This window comes from Anas acuta, chromosome 13, assembly GCF_963932015.1.
Source record: "Anas acuta chromosome 13, bAnaAcu1.1, whole genome shotgun sequence".
NCBI lineage: Eukaryota > Metazoa > Chordata > Aves > Anseriformes > Anatidae > Anas > Anas acuta.
The window spans coordinates 6,956,632-6,972,708 of NC_088991.1; the positions used below are offsets into that span (position 1 = coordinate 6,956,632).

The following is a 16,077-nucleotide window of genomic DNA, read 5'->3' on the forward strand; positions in this document are numbered from 1 at the left end:
TATTTGTAACACAAACTAGCTGTTACTTCCAGCACAGCAGACTGCCAAGCGCTGCTTGCCATAAATCAGCCTCAGCCGGCCACAAGAAGGTTAGCAGGTTTCAAACCGACAGAGTGTGGGTGAGTTATGAGTCCTGGAGCCTACATGTGCTGATTGCATTTGAAAGAGGGACTCAGAGCCACACAAAGAGGCCTCAGGCCAGCGAGCTCCTCTGGCCAGGCCCTGCCAGGCTGGCAATGGCACGAAGGGGCACGAGCAGCCTGCCCGCTGCCCTGGCGCCAGCACACCACCATCATTCCCTGGTGACAAGGCACACTGAGGAAAACAACTAATTCCCACTAAATGAGAAAGAATCCTTTCTTCCTCAAATGATTTTCATTTTTTTTCCGCTAGATTTTGTCTTTCAAATGCAGCACGCTTCATCAGCATCACTGCTACTGAGTGAAGGTGGGAGTTCAGGTGGTGGCCAAAACCATTGCCTTGGTATTTGTTTTAATTTGACCAAACATACATCTCTTTGACCAGCAGTTATTTGTCTTCACCTGATTTCAACTTCTTCTGATAAAAAAAAAAAAGGTTTTCTGTAGATAGGGAATAGATTGTCCTTTTCCAAACTCACAGACATCATGTTTGACACGTCTGTGTGTGTGTACGCATCTGAGAAGATTTGGAGTCTGTACTCATAATGCACAAATAGAAAGTTTGCTTTTTTGGGGGAACAGTAGGTATTGGGCTTGGGGCCTCTTAGTTGGGTCTGTACTTGCTCGGATTTGGGCATTGTACTGTAATTCCCACACACTGACCAGCAAGGATGGAGCTCAGCTTGTGCACTACGATTGTTTAAGACGAGTTGTTTTGTAAGGCTCAAAAATAAAATATCAAAGAACAGTTTGGCAAGTAAACAGCAAAGTTTAGTTCAGTCCAAAAACTCACCCTCCAAAAGTTCTACCAACAAGGGTTTCTCATGAATCAAGAGCATGCTGGGGACATCAGTACTTTATTTAAAACAACCCTTGTGTTCGAAGCAGATTCCTTTAATTCCAGAAGCAGCATTTGTTCCAGTTTTCTCAACCATGCAGCACAAAGTTCAGTAGGAAGACTATCTCATTTCTTTATCAATAAGCAATGTGTATAATGGGTGCTTATATTCTTACATATAATCCATGGAATGGTAATATAATTCTTCCAAACAATGCGTGCATCTTCCATGGCTAGGATTGTAAGTTTTGATTTGCTTCAGAATTGAGCGAGTTTAACATTGCATAAGGCAATGAGTGATCAAGGCATCTAAGCCATATATCAAAAAAACGTATCATTAAAGCTTTTAAAATAAAGCCTTGGACAGAAAAGTAGCAATGGGTAAACTGCAACACATTCAATTTAGTGTTCCTTTTCCTCAAAAGGTAGAGGCTTTCAGTTTCCCCCTTACAGCAATCCCTTGATATGTATCATGTAACTGGCTCCCTAGTAAGGTAATTAGAACTCAGATTAGCTCTAAGCAAGTTAATAGTTCCGCCTTCGGTGCTAGCAAGGAGTAGTAAGAAATGTTACCTCTCTGTGCCTGTCCCGGTCCCTGGACTTCTCTCGCACCCAATCTATAGTGTTAAAATCTTCATAGGTCCCCACACCAGGAAGAGGTTCCTCCAGGAAATCCATCATTTTGCTTGTGCCGTTCATCTCTCCTCCATTATATGAGGAAAATCCTGATGGGGGAGCGAGGGGGGAAAATTGAGAATTTCTTAGTTTTCCCCCTTTTTTTAGAAAAAAAATCAAAAACATCACTAAAGCGCTGACTTCAGTGGAACAATACAGATTTCAGGGTAAGTAAACAGCTTACGAGCTATTCCTTCAGCTACATGCATCAAATGTCCCAGGGATTAACTGCTCAGCACCCATATGCACGTCCCCAGCTTCCACAGTCCATAAGGAGATGGGCTCTTTTCTGGAAACACTTGTTCAGGAACCACCAAAGTAAACTAGTACCTAGATTGAACCGTTCCCTAAATCCAGGTGTCCAGGGCATATTGTGGCTGTACTCTGACCCTTGATGGAAACAGTGGGGAAAGGAAGAAGGGAAATTGAATAAATATTTAAGAATTCCAACAGAGCTGAAGGGAGTTCAGTGAGATCCATTGGAAGAATAAAGCAGGAACCAAACTAAGACTGTGAATGGCAGCAGGAAGAAGCAAATTGCCCAAAAGCACAGGGTTCAGTGAGTAAGGGGAGAGAAAATCCTGCCCAGCACCCTGCCCTCCTCACTGCTCACCTGAAGGAAAAGGCTGCCAGGCAGAAAGGCAGCAGAACAGAGCTGTCCCTATGGCTTCTAAGGCAGAAACCTTGGACCTGAGTGGTTTTTAACTCCCCTGGAAAATGTACTTAAATCTTTTCCACCTGGAAAACATTCACAACTCTATTCCTGCTTTTATTTGCTCCTAAAATAAAATATTGGCACCTTTGATCTGAAAAGAAACTTTGGAAATCCCACTAACGTAACACTTAGTCCTTGCTCCCTTAAAAACCTGTTTCTTAAAGCCCCATTCAAGCAGTTTGACGGTGTTGAAACACAGAGGGGTAGGTGGGGAAACAAAAACAAAAGTCTTTTAAACTTTAGCCAGGGAAATCAAGGAGTTCTCTTGACAGAGTGACATGGAACAAGTTCTTCCGTGCAATTCAGCCCAAGCTTCATTCTTTTGCTTGTGCAAGCACTGAGGCCTCTGCTCCGAGTTAATAACAACAGAATTCTTCATTAATTTTACTCCATGTATTTTTCTTGCTAAGCCACCAAATGCTGAAAGGGCAAAAATTCACTGGGTTACTTCAAGAAACAGTGCGTTAAATTCCAGTGGAGATGAAAGGTGCCCTACAGTATTTTCCAGTATACAAAAGTGCCCTCTTAAGATAAAAATGATGCTACTTTACATACTGAATACTAATTTTGAAACTCCCTCAAGAAGCTTTTTTCATGCTACCTTCATTCCCAAAGGCTCTCTCCATGGCCCTAACAGCCAAAGAGCTCCTAAGCTTTACCTTAGTCTGCTATGGTGCAATTTGCTTCTTCATTAAAAAAAAAAAAAAAAAAATCACACTAAAGAAAAATGACTATTTCAAAAGTACAAACCAGGAAGGGCTTCTTCGAACTGATAGCTGACAACACTGTTCTTTGCAGAGCTTTCGCTCTTCTGAACTGCAGCCTTCACTCACTGACAGTTATGATCCAAACCAAGCTCAAGTGAAATAACACCTTTCCTAAAACAAAGGGTGTACAGATGAAGACACTCTTGGTAGAAAGGTTGATTTATTAGACTTGGGCAGGAGAATAAATCTAGATGCAGTTCTGTAAGACATGAAGTGTTTACAGTTATTCAGAGGAAAAAAAAAGATAAAACAAAAACTGGGTCAAAATTGAAAGGCAGTAAATGGAAAAGTATTAAAACTCCCACATAAAAAAAGAATGTTTAGTATTTCATTTATAGAATCATAGAATCACTGAGGTTGGACAAGACCTCCAAGACCATCCAGTCCAACCTCTAACCGAGTACTGAGAGGTCCACCACTAACCCTTGCTACTAAGCTCTACAGCCACACGTTTCTTGAAGACCTCCAGGGATGGTGACTCAAGCACTTCCCTGGGCAGCCTGTTCCAACGCCTTAGTGAAGTCTAGGTAGACAGCATCCACAGCTTTTGCCTCATCCACTGAGCACGGTGCCTTCATCAGGGTTATCAAGCAGGACCTCCCTTCCATAAACCCATGCTGACTGGGCCTGATTGCCTGGTTGTCCTGCAAGTGCTGCGTGATGGCACTCAGGATGACCTGCTCCACAACCTGCACTGGCACCGAGGTCAGACTGACAGGCCTGTAGCTCCCCGGGTCCTCCTTCAGGCCTTTCTTGTAGATGGGTGGCACATTTGCTAGTCACCAGTTGACAAGGACATGCCCAGATAGCCCGGACTGCTGATAAATGAGTGATGGAAAGCGGCTTGGTGAGCGCTTCTGCCAGCTCCCCCAGTACCAGCACACGGATCCCATCTGGCCCCATAGCCTTGTGTATGTCTAAGTGGTGTAGTAGTTCACTAACCATTTCCTCGTGGATTACGAGGGCTTTATTCTGCTCCCCATCCCCATCTACCAGCTCAGGGGGCTGAGTACCCAGAAAAAAACTTGCTGCTAAAGACTGAGGCAAAGAAGGCATTAAGAAAAAAAATAATAACAAAGAAAACAAGATCAGTCTCATAGTGCACTTGAAAAGTACCACAAAATAACCTGCTTCAGGAAGAAAAAGAAAAAATCCTTTCTTCATTTAGGATAAAAAACAAAAAGGTTAAGCGAGTTTCTTCAGAGATCTCCCCAACCAGTGGAGTTCACAGACCATGAATCCAACCCACCCAACCTGCACTGTAAAGAAAACAGTACGCATTTGTTGAGAGCCTGGAAGTACTCTGCTTTCAACAACATTTTTGCACTCAACAGAAAATACACAAACTGGTATCAATGCTTTCAAAGACCTCCCCATTCAAGTATGCCCAGTGGAAATCCCAACTATTATTCCACAGACCTGACAGACCAAAAACTCCTCAATCACACGTAACAGTGGCACGGAAAAACAATCTTGTGACTAACAGTAGAGGCAACAGATTCAGTACATCCAGCAAAGGTTCATTAATGCTGTTAAAAGCAGACAGTAAAATCAACATCCATCCAGGCATTATTTAGGGGACAGAGATGAAACAAAAGGAACCACCGTTGCAACATCACTTTTAGAACAGCTTCAGACAGAAACAACATGAAAACACTATTGGGAGGTCTTTGAGGCTTTGCTAAGTGTGGGTGATGAGTGTTTTTTTTTTTTTTTTTTAAATACCACACCCAGTTATCCTAAGACTACGTTAATTCCGCCTTGAGAAATGTAAAATGAGATGAACTACCAGCTCCTGGACACACCTCTCAAAACCAAGCAGATCAGTCAAAATAGTCTGTTATCTTTTCTAAAGGAATGACCCAAACTTCTGGAAGTACAACAGCATTTCAGACATCCATACTGGGGACAGCACATTTTCACTGTTTGCTCAGTTTATTTGGGGACACTAACCACAGTCTTTCTTCAAGATAAAAAATTAAGGCCCAAGGAAAAGTATCAGAAGTGGTGTTAAACCAAGCTGACACAACACTGAGAAGCATTTTCTGCTGAAAGATGAGATTGGTGTCATTCCTTGCTCAGTCTTCTGAAATAACTGCCCAGGCCCATGACTTTTAGCTGCCGTGGGAACCTCCTCCCAGCTCAAAGCTACCACAGAGCAACATGGACCAGACCTAAAGGGCACAAAGCACTGCTCAGCAAGCAAAAGGGGCTGCTGTAACTGAATCCTCAGGTCTGCCCTGTTAAACAGGGCCAAAAGTCACGCAGGTATCGGCCTCCACATTCCATCAATGCGGCAGCCAGCAACCGCACCGTGAGTCTCTGCAAGGAGGTCGAGCACAGAAAGGACAGTTCACCTTGACTTGCGTGCTCAGGAACAGCCAGGTACATTTTGGAGACCGAACCTGCTCTCCAGACACTGCTCCCATTCAGTCCATGCCTAAAGTGACCGGATTTCACATCACCGAATCAGTCCCCAAGCAATACACAACTACTTTGTGGCTGTGCAAGTGGAGAAGCAGCCTATTTCACAAAGGAGAATGAGAAAACGTCCTTATATTTTTTTTTTTCCCTGATTAATACTAAACTATAAAATGGCTGACAGCCATAAATATTTATCGAGATCATATTTCCTGCCTCAGCTTGTTGCAAATAAGGAATGCTAGGAAATTCATGTAGGAATAAATCAGGAAAATCTGCTCAGTAATGCCTTGTCAAAACACAATCAAGATGATCCTGTAGGTCTCTCCAATTCCTAACATATGTACCTCCAAATCAGTATTTAAAACAAGAGACAGCAAGTTCAATACAGTCCTGTCAGAGAAACACAGCTCATATTTAAACAGATTTTATTTTTATTTCTGGATCACCTCTTCTTCCCTAAATGGGTTAATGCTCCATTTTAGAGATTGCCTTTTTTTTTAAGCCAGGAACAGTGCTCTTTAAAGTTACAGGCATCTGTCATTTGCAATACAGGAAACCTGCAGCACTTAATTAATTGGCCGGCCAGCACAGCACCTGCAAGAGAGGTGTCCCTATGCTTTTTTCCCCATAACAAATATGGAAAAAGGATTATATTTTTTTTTCAGACAAAAAGGAAGAGCTGCCGTACACAATCATCACACAGCAGAAATCCGACAGACCACCCTGGCTGCTCACCCTTTGCAATCAAACCTTTCGTCTGAGGAGAAACCGGAGCAGCTTGAGAGCGGCGAGCAGCAGTTTGCTGCCTCACAGCCTCTGCAGTGTGCGTCTCCAGGCAGATGTGCTCCCCTTCCTCCCTGGAAACAGCCCCCTTACCCTCACGGAGACGCTCCTTTTCCTGCAGAAGGACCTTCACCAGCCCATCGCACGGCGAGGCGAGTCAAGGGAAAAGGGGTGTCGTTTCCTCTACGGCAGCTCTCGCTTCATCCTTTTCCCTCGGACTCAGGTGAAGGGGAAGGCGGGCAGCGCTAGGCTCTCCCTGCTCCCCGAGCATGTCGTCAGCAGCCACCGTCACATGAGCCAGCCCTTCCACCGCCTGCAAGGGGCAGGATCAGCACAAGGGAGAGGCTCCCACTTGCAAGGCAAGGAAGAAAGGGCAAAGAGCAGACTTACATCCACGGATCGCGGCTCCTGATTTACGGAAAGAGGTCTCATCCTGCAGCTGCTCCTCTGACAGCATTTGGGACACGCTGACTGGCAGCACACGTTCCCCAGCACGAACACCCGCCTGCTTGCTGTGCTGCACAGCCTCAGTGTGCAGATGGCTGAAGCTGACTGCGCAGGGGTTTTGAGATGCAGAGTAACTTGTTGCTAATGCTCTTTGCTCTCTGAACTCGGGTGGGTTAGAGCTGCACGCTGAGAATTTCCAGATACCCTTCACCCCAATGATCCAGTCCCAAAGACTGACAAAAAACGCCAACTAACAACCTCATCCACAGTCTGTCTGCGGAGGGATGACCTCTACCACAAGCACTGACACTTAAACACGTCAGATGAGACAGCAAGGGCTACAATGCTCCTGGCACACGTGCCTGGGACCAAGCCAAACTACATCGCAGGAAAACAGATCTAGTAGTGGAGTTTCCTGAGCAGGGGGATCAGTCACGGATGCACTGCAAAATCTTTCTTCTCCCACTTTGTCAACATTTTGCTCATTAAAAGGCTAGTGGCAATGCTCTTTGCTTACTGCCTTCTAGCAGGCAGACAATTCATTTATTTTTTACCCTCAAGCAATATGTCATTGTGCTGTCTGCAGCCCCTCCAGGGCCTCATCAGCACTATTTATCTTGCCATTCAATATACATAAGAACTCAAAGGGGCTCGTGATTAAGTTTTCCTGGCTTCAATTACTAGTGATAACTTGTCATTTAAACCTTGTCTCAAGTCTGACACACTACACATTAACAAATGTTAACTTTGGTCTTATCGTTGTGCCGGGTGGAGGCTCAGCAGGGCCTCCTACTGCTCTGGCAATATGGAATTCAAGGACAAATGCAGCTGAAGAATATGCCAAAAGCACTGCCAGATGAAGCAACAGCAGTAACATGTGGACTTGCGGGTCTGAATTTAGCAAATGCAGCTGCAGAGAGCTGACAATACCACTTCCACCAGATGTATTCAATGTTATGGTTCCAATAGCAGATCTGGCAGCCAGGACTGAATGCCTGTCTTCAGCTGGTCCTCTTCTCACAGCCCCGTGTATTAACTTATTATCCTGCTTATTAGCTTATCCTGCAACACTTTTGAGAATTAGAGTAGTGTTAGGAGTATGCTCTATTCTTCCCTTAGAGCTCAAAAGAAAAAACTTCTTAAATCGTACAACAGAAGAGAACTTTCCAGCCTTTAAATGTTTTAAGTCTTTCTTCTAAAGAAATAGGGAACACAGTCCTGCTTTTTTTTCCCTACAATTTAAAGTACATCCAGAGGCTACTGTGATACCCAAGCACCGTACCTTGTTCCTCCCATGCCCAGTACCTGCCTCACCACTGTGATGAGTTGAGGAAGAGCCACAAAAGAAAACTGCAAAATAAGTTGGCATCACTGACTAACTTACACACCCAACCAGAACTACTGTTCAGAGTAGTTAGTTTAATAGTTTGGAAAAGGAATATCAAGTACAACTTACCTTCATAACAAACAGAAGCAATAGCTGAACTAGGAGACTCAGTATTTGCTAAGGCATCTGTTCCAACAGAGCTTTTGTTACAGGAATCAGACCATGTAAATCTTGCATTTCTTCCAAGAAACAGACATAACTGACAATGTATTTGAGTATCCCTGAAGCTTTTTACAGAATCTTCTTTAGAGGGTCTTACACAAATAAAGCTTTCTGGGAATCACCGGGTAAGTTCTCTCACAGAAGACCAACTGGATGAAGATACAGGCTGCTAATGGCTAAATGTGCTGGTTTTCCAAACAGGAGAAAGGAAATGGTGGAATCGTCAAAGCTTGATTCTCAAGCACATTGTGTAAAAGCAAGGAGACTTATCTGTTATTATTTATTGACAAAATGCTGAAGTTCAAACAAAAAAAAGATAAGAGTAATATATTGTGCTACTCATGGTGACTTTTCATTAAGGCAGACAGCACCTTACAAGGCATTAAAAGTACCTGCAGTCTTGCAAATCATTTCAACTGAACCAAGCCTGAAGAACTCAATATCTACAACTATATCAAGCTCTCATAGAACTCAAGACTTAAGAAAGTAGGTGCATACATGCAAATTCCAGTTCGGAACAAAAGTCTCACACTCTGTATAGATCCTGTGAAAAAGATATTTTTCCAATACAAGCATCACATGTTACAGGCCACGTGCAAGGCTGCCCATTTCCATCTGAGACCTAACACAGCGAGAAAATCCTGCCTCTCATTAGTCAGGGCTCTTGAGGAAAGCATGAAAGAGCACTGGCTGTGAAATGCAATCCAGATATACAAATTTATCAAAGAGCATGTGATTCTTCTTCAAGTCATTTCACAGGATCTAAAAGCTCCAGCTGCAATCATTTTCATACTTGAGATGCCACAGCTAATTCGCAGGAGAGTTTGAGACACTGCTAGTCTTGGAGAAGAAGGTGAAAGAGGGCTGGATTCTGGTTTCAAATGGCATCACTAAAAAACCTCCGTTCTTCAATGTGTCACAGCAAACGCAGCACGTCAGAAATACAGGTCCCAACCACAAGTTTGCAGAAGACCACCACAAGAGAACTTCAATTACCACATCTCCAGCTCAGGCAAAGCACTTGTCACTGCTACACCTTTGAAGGACAGGCTGGGCACTTGACACCCAAGTATTTGTCAGCAAACATTTTCTGAATTCAGTAGGGGAAAATCCATAGAGAACTGAAACCAGTATTCAGGGAGGCAACTACTTCCCGTTTTAAATTTCCTCTTTTCCTTCAATGTCAAAACCAGCAAAGATTTATACTTCCTGTTAACAGAAAGAGCCCCTTTTTGCTGAAACTGCTTCTCTCCATGATTAAATTTGCTAAAATCGCACGAAACAGACAAACAGTTGTTACACTGCAGAGTAGCCGTCTGTGGCCTCCTCAAGTGCTGTCCCCACCACCTTTATTCCAATTTACATTTTAGTGGGGCATGCTTAACCACTCCAAGGACAGTTGTGCTAAACTGACGTCCACTTCCCTGGAAGTGATTCCTGCCACCAAGCTTTTTTCACAGTAGGTGTCACAGGCCTTCAAATGCACTGAGCAGAGATGGAAAAATCCTGCTTAAACAAGGAGGGAAACAACTGAGTACTGTTTCAGACAAGTGGCAAAACATTTTGAGGGGATAAAGAAGGGATGAAGTTTCAGAGCAGAGGAGTTTCAGGCAAACAGCAAAACAAACAAGTTATCTACCACTGAAAGCTACGTTATCTACCACTGCTTTGAAACTCCATAGAGTAATTAATTTCCTTACAAGAAGTCCGGGAAATAATTTAGCGCATTCTCTCTAAATATTAAACACAAACATTTAACTTCAGATAGCTCATATCCAAACAGCTACAGAAAAAGCATCTTGACAGAGGACATGCATTAACAACATGCATAAAGCAATTATTTTATGTATCTAATTCTGCACATAGGTGTAATTAATGCATGTTCATAAGAACTTCAGTCACAAGTTATTATTTCATGTTAACTGTGAGGAACTTTGAAGTGAACTCCCAGACACACAGGTTGCCAAGAGATGTTGTGGAGTCCCCTTCTCCTGAGATATTCAAAACCCGCCTGGATGCCATCCTGTACAATGTGCTCTAGGTGATCCTGCTTGGCATGGGGGCTGGGCTAGATGATCTTCAGAGGTCCCTTCCAACCTCGGCCATTCAGTGATACGTCCATTTCTAAAAGTCCTGGACATCACGAGGTCAGGTTGGAGGAGTGCCTGCTATCTGTGACAGAGCAAACCCGTCAGCACTAGCCGTTGTCTTTCACATTAGATGGAGTCAGCATAACCCACAAAATAACATGTTCAAGATGTAGACTTACAGAACTTCATAACCACAAAGTCTCACTTATCACTCAGAGCTGATGCAACTGATACAGAAACAATAATTCTTCTCATGCTTGAGCCTGGGAGGCTTGAGCCTGGAAGGCGATGAAAGGGGCCCAGACAAGAAGAAAACCACACAGTACTCACAGTATCCCCAGCAGCTACTGGCAGGTGACAAGCATTTGAGGAAGTCTCTTCGTTTGTACTACCTCGAGAACACACAGTCAAGAATCAAAATAGAAAGATTTATTTTTAGTTTTTGCCCTAAGGCAAACAAGGATGGGAGAAAGAGATTACAAAAGGCTTGGGAAGGTATGGGAAGTCACAGAGACCGGCAGTTGGCTGTCCAAAATAAAATATTTTCACTTTTAGACTAATTTATGATTATTCATGGAAGACAAAAATCAGATATACCTTGCTTATTTAGTGCCAAATGTCAGCAAAAAAATGTACATTCACCTCTCCTCCATTAATTTCACTAATTCAGGCTCAGATAGAAGTAGTAACATAGAAGTAGTAACAGATCCTTTCTTGACAGACTGGAGGTGTCAGGGGAAGGCAAGTGTTTCACGCTGCTCAACATCAAATCTTTTTACTCCCTTAAACTTTTGAGATTCTCTCCACCGCAGCAAGGCCAAGGACAACCTTTAAAATTGTCAGTAAGGAAGACAGGAAGGGGAGGGGGCAGTCTCCGTTCATATCACAGCCCCCTAGGAATCACTCAGCACTGTCATCTGCACCTTTCACACTGGTGATAAAGATACTCCCCTCATAGCATGGTCAGCTCCTCCCTACAGCAGCTACTTTTGGAAGTTACAGAAACTTTTCTATTCAGGAACCTTAAAAGCAAAGTGATGAGACAGGATGTGCTACATATTATAGTAAGATGACCACACAGATGGCTAAAGAGAACAATTTTCCTCCTTGCCACTGGCAGCACACAGCCAGTAGTAGGCAGCTCAGGCACTAGAGCTAAAGAAGCAGCGCATCCCCACCACCACACTGAAGTCAATCACTTGCTTCTTGCAATTGCCATTTATTTCACAGATATTTTCTACTTGTACTGGACGCACACCTCCCATCAATCGCCTTTAAAAAAGCAGTATCAGATACCAAGCATGACACACAAGCATTCTGCAGAAATCTATTCATGGATATAATGCAGTGCACAATACTGCAAAATACACGTATTGGTGACAAAATGCTAGTCTTTCACACTAGGAAAGTGAGATCCACAGAGCAAATATTTACATTAAATCCTACCAGAAGACACGATGAAAAAAGAAGCAGCAGAGAGATGCACGAATATTACCTCCCATCTCTCTGTCGAGTGGTGGGTCATCATCTGCCATGGGGAAGTCCAGAGATGCTCCTGCTATTTCTAGCATATCTTCATCACTAGTGCTGCTCTGGAAACTTCCTCGTCGATAACCTTTTTGATCCATGGCCAGAACTTCCAAACCTGAAAAAAAGGGACATTTTTTAGAGCACAAACGTGAAGACTCATTTTCTAAACCAGCTGGGTGGATGTCTAGTTGGCATTCTGTCCCCAAGGACAGGAGGCACTAACGCACAGTACCAAAGCACGCAGCAGACCCTGTCCTGGGACTGTAAGTGCATCCCAGACAGCTTGTGAAGGTGTGCTAACTTTCCAGCTTGGAATGAGGGCAGCACATACAACAGATCCAGCATGCATGAGGAAAAGGCCAACAGCAGCCTCTCCTCCTGCTGCTGAGCTCCGTGGCCTGCAAAGCCAGCACAGCAAATAGCTCCTAAACACTGCAGCCTAGGAGCACAGTATTAGGTTTTTGCAGGATGCGAGCTCCTGACCTTACAGACAGCAGGACTGTAAACCCCTTCCTGTGATGCTCAGTTAAACTGAAAATGGGAGTGTATGAAATGTGCTTAAAATTGATTTTGAATCACAGCGAGCCAGCTGCCAGACACGGGACAGGTTTAATCAAGGCAATGAGACTGACAAACTATAAGCAAAGAGCAATCCCCCTGAAAACCTAGGAACAGACAATATTTCAGCTGACCGTAGCCCGTATGTGTTGTCACATGCCACTCACCACCAGTTTTCAATCCTGTGAATCAGATGTCAGTGTGATCATTTGGAAAATTAAATGTTATACATACTAAATCCAACATCCAGTAACAATGCATGAGTTGTCACAAGCTTCTGCAACTGGGAACTCAAACACAAGAGCAGCCTGAATGCCTCAGATGTTTTTCTCTAGAAATATTTGTTTCTCTGTACAGATATTGGTCTAAAAAGATGCTGAAAGTACTTCCTTTTTCTCCAAATACTTGTCTTTGCATGACCCACAGAGACTGCAGATCAATTTATATTTGCTGATCAATACCAGACAGAGCAGTAAAAAAATCCACTCTAATAGCAGGTAAAGAACAACTCTGGTCAACACCATGTTAGACAAGGCACGTAACATCCACTGGTGTATTTTCTAAATAATTTCTGCATGTGAGATGCATGTGAAACTCCAACAAGTATGCTCGTAAGGGAGGAAGGAACCCCACAAACACAGCTGGGTGATGTTCTTCAGATGTGTTGCACTCCCTGACCTACCCGTCCTGATATACACAAATTATCAAAACAACCCAAGTTAATATTGACTTTTCACCACCCGAACATGAAGCTTCAAAATGCAGGTCACTCGTGGAAGCGTGCAATTAAACTTCATAAATAATCCTGAGGAAGTGTCCCCAACCTGCTGCCTGCCCTGCCCATCTCAAGGAGCTGCCTGGACCAGACCATGACACAAGACCTGGCTCCCGTCCTCTTCCCCAGGATGGTAGGGAAACTAAGAGCACAAACTCTGAATGCTTAATTCTAACATAATTTGGGAAAATAAAAAAATTAGGTCTTAGCCTCAAAAACAGACTTTGCAGCCTGAAAAATGGATATTTTTTCACCTTAACAGGGTGATAGGCCACACGTTCGCTTTTCTCTCGCAAACAGACATATTTTTCAAGAGAATTAGAGAGGAACCAAACATGCAGCTCAGCCTTATTTCAGGAAGGGAAAAAGACAGCACTTGCAAACAGTATGAATTACACAGTCTGCAGAAAGCACTTCCTTTTACAAAAAAAGGCACCACACCACCCAAAAATATCTTGGCATTGTACTAAGCCACACGCTGAGCTCTTTACTGAGCCTTACCCTGTGGAACACAACGTTGCTTAACTTTTAAGCCCTGTTTACTTGTTAAACTGATGCACAACACAGAGTAAAGAAAGTGCTGAGCGCTTGCTGCTGCAAACTCATCAGCTGAACCCTTGCTGATGGGTGTGCAGGAAGGCACGTGAGCTGCTGCACTCTGCCCTGCCAGAAACAATGCCTTTAGCATTCTGCAAGCACAAAGACATACCTCGATCAGCAGAAAACCGAAGACTTGAGTTTTGTTTTTTTTAAGGATTCACAGCTATTTGCCAGCTAACAATATAACTGAATTTCAGGAGCATGCTGTGCTGTCCCTCAGACAACCTGCTCCTAGGAAGCACAGGACTCCGGTTCCCAGCAGACAAGGCTTGATGCACCCCAGAGGAGAGCCAAGAAAGTCTGTGCCTGTGTGTCACAATAGATATTTTCAAGTACTACTGTGCAATATGTGCGAGTAGGTTTAAAAGAGGTCCATATTCATGTATTCTATCTGCACTAAAAGCATAAATTTATAGCCTGCTAGAAGCTGAATCCCTTGTCTGACAAGAAGCACAAGTGCCTGTGCTGAAAAGAAGGAATTGGAGTTATGTCAGCTCCCCGTTCCTGCCTCTTTATCTCCACATTTGTTCTCACCATTTAGAAAACAAAGGCAAAAAGCAAAACACTTTTCAGTCCTAACAGAACCCAGATAACATCTAGCTTGCAGAAAAAAAGGACACAGAAGATAATTCAATTACGTGTTTCTTTCACAAGTCCTAAAACAGCCCTCAGAGATACAAGTTTAAATCACCTTACCCCCAAACCCCACCAAAAAAAAATAAAAAATACTCCCTCTAAGCTTTTCCAGGCTAAATCACACACACAAAGACACAACTGTTCTCACGCTTATCTTCTGGTTAATTTACCACAATACTTAAGTGGGCAACTGCTGCTTGTTTCCTACCAGACCACAGGATAACTGCTGGCACGGTTCATGCACTCTCCAGGACTCTCCCACGGCAGGCATACGTACCAAAAGGCTCTGGGTGCTCCCAGGGCTTGAGGGCGTAAGAAGCCATTCTGCTGGAGATGCTCCCATTAATCTCTTCTACTCCTTTCCATCTCAATCAGGCAAAGGGAAGCAAAGCAATAAGCCTGAAGAAGTTGGCTCTGCAATGCCTGGCAGTGACTCTGGTGACAGCAACTGCAACCAGGAAGCGAGAGCACCCAGTGCCATCCTGGCAGAACAGAACCACCCCTAGTCCGGTGTCAGCTCCATCGCTTGCAACACACAAATCAACACCAGATCCTGCAGGCTCCTCTTAGTCCGTGCTTCAACATCACCTCTCACACGCGGTACATCTGCTCCCCTGCTCGCTGCAGTGCTGGTCCTGGTGCTGCCTTGGCACCAGCAGGATTTCCCTGTCCCCTGGCTGCTGCTAAGCCACGCTGTGGGCTTGCAGGAGCTCTTGCAGCATGCAAACCTGAAACTTTCAGAAGTCAGAGCACGCTGAATGTTTCCAAAACGCTTTCTCTTCCCTGTCTGATCCAAGGCTTGGTTTCAGCTCCACCACCAGCACAAGGATGTTCTGTGAGAAGAATAAATCTTGAAAAAGAGCACAGAGTCACTCGGATCAGCTGCCTTCGTGAGTCACTCTTCCTGTGAGGAAGGAGCAAGTTTACCACCTAGCGGCTACTTTAATTTGAAAAACCAAAGCCCACATCACAAGACTGCTCTTTTTCAGAGATTAGAGAACCAAAGTTGAGCTTTGAAGTTCAGGGCACTTTTTCCTCCCCACTCCCACCTTCACGTTTCTTCCTGAGCCCCACGCTGTCCCCACGGGATCTCTGCACACAGCCAGGCACGTTCCTTTGCACCATGCCAAGATTCAGCCATACGCAAATGAAAAACACATGAGAAAGCAATCGTAACTGGAGGAAAAAAAAAAGGAAATCATGTAATTATGTCAATACTTGCTGTGTCAATACCTGGCTTGGTGCCAGCAGAGCTTTACTACAACATCATCACTCCAGACACTCACAGTGCTGTAAGGAAAAAAAAAAAAAAAAAAGGAGGAAAGTATTTCATGGCAGAGGAGCTCACTCCACGAGAGAAACTTCAGTGCACTGGCAGACTAAGCAAGCTGTTTCAGACTTCCTCATATCAGTCCATGACACGTAAACCTTATAATCCCAGGTCCCTACACGTGGGCTGTAAGTGAATTACAAGAGGGAAGTGATCAGCAAGAGCTGCTCGCTAGAAAAACGCTTGGAGGCCTGGGTCAGATGAGCCCCAAGGTTTAAGA

The 16,077-nt window shown here is 44.0% G+C and overlaps 1 protein-coding gene across 12 annotated transcripts in view; it reads right to left on the reverse strand.

The window, feature by feature from the left end:
- Positions 1–16,077, reverse strand: part of LOC137863874 (H(+)/Cl(-) exchange transporter 5) — a 45,813-nt gene that overhangs the window by 15,145 nt on the left and 14,591 nt on the right. For 6 of the 12 annotated variants that reach the window (XM_068697420.1, XM_068697421.1, XM_068697423.1 and 3 more), the window contains 2 exons: positions 11,924–12,073; positions 1,552–1,703 (listed from right to left, as the gene is read on the reverse strand). In XM_068697420.1, the coding sequence (XP_068553521.1) occupies positions 1,552–1,703; positions 11,924–12,073 (302 nt within the window). Of the gene's footprint in view, positions 1–1,551; positions 1,704–6,435; positions 6,658–11,923; positions 12,074–14,804; positions 15,432–16,077 lie in introns of those variants that run through there. The other 6 variants (XM_068697427.1, XM_068697430.1, XM_068697419.1 and 3 more) reach the window with 5 other exon arrangements.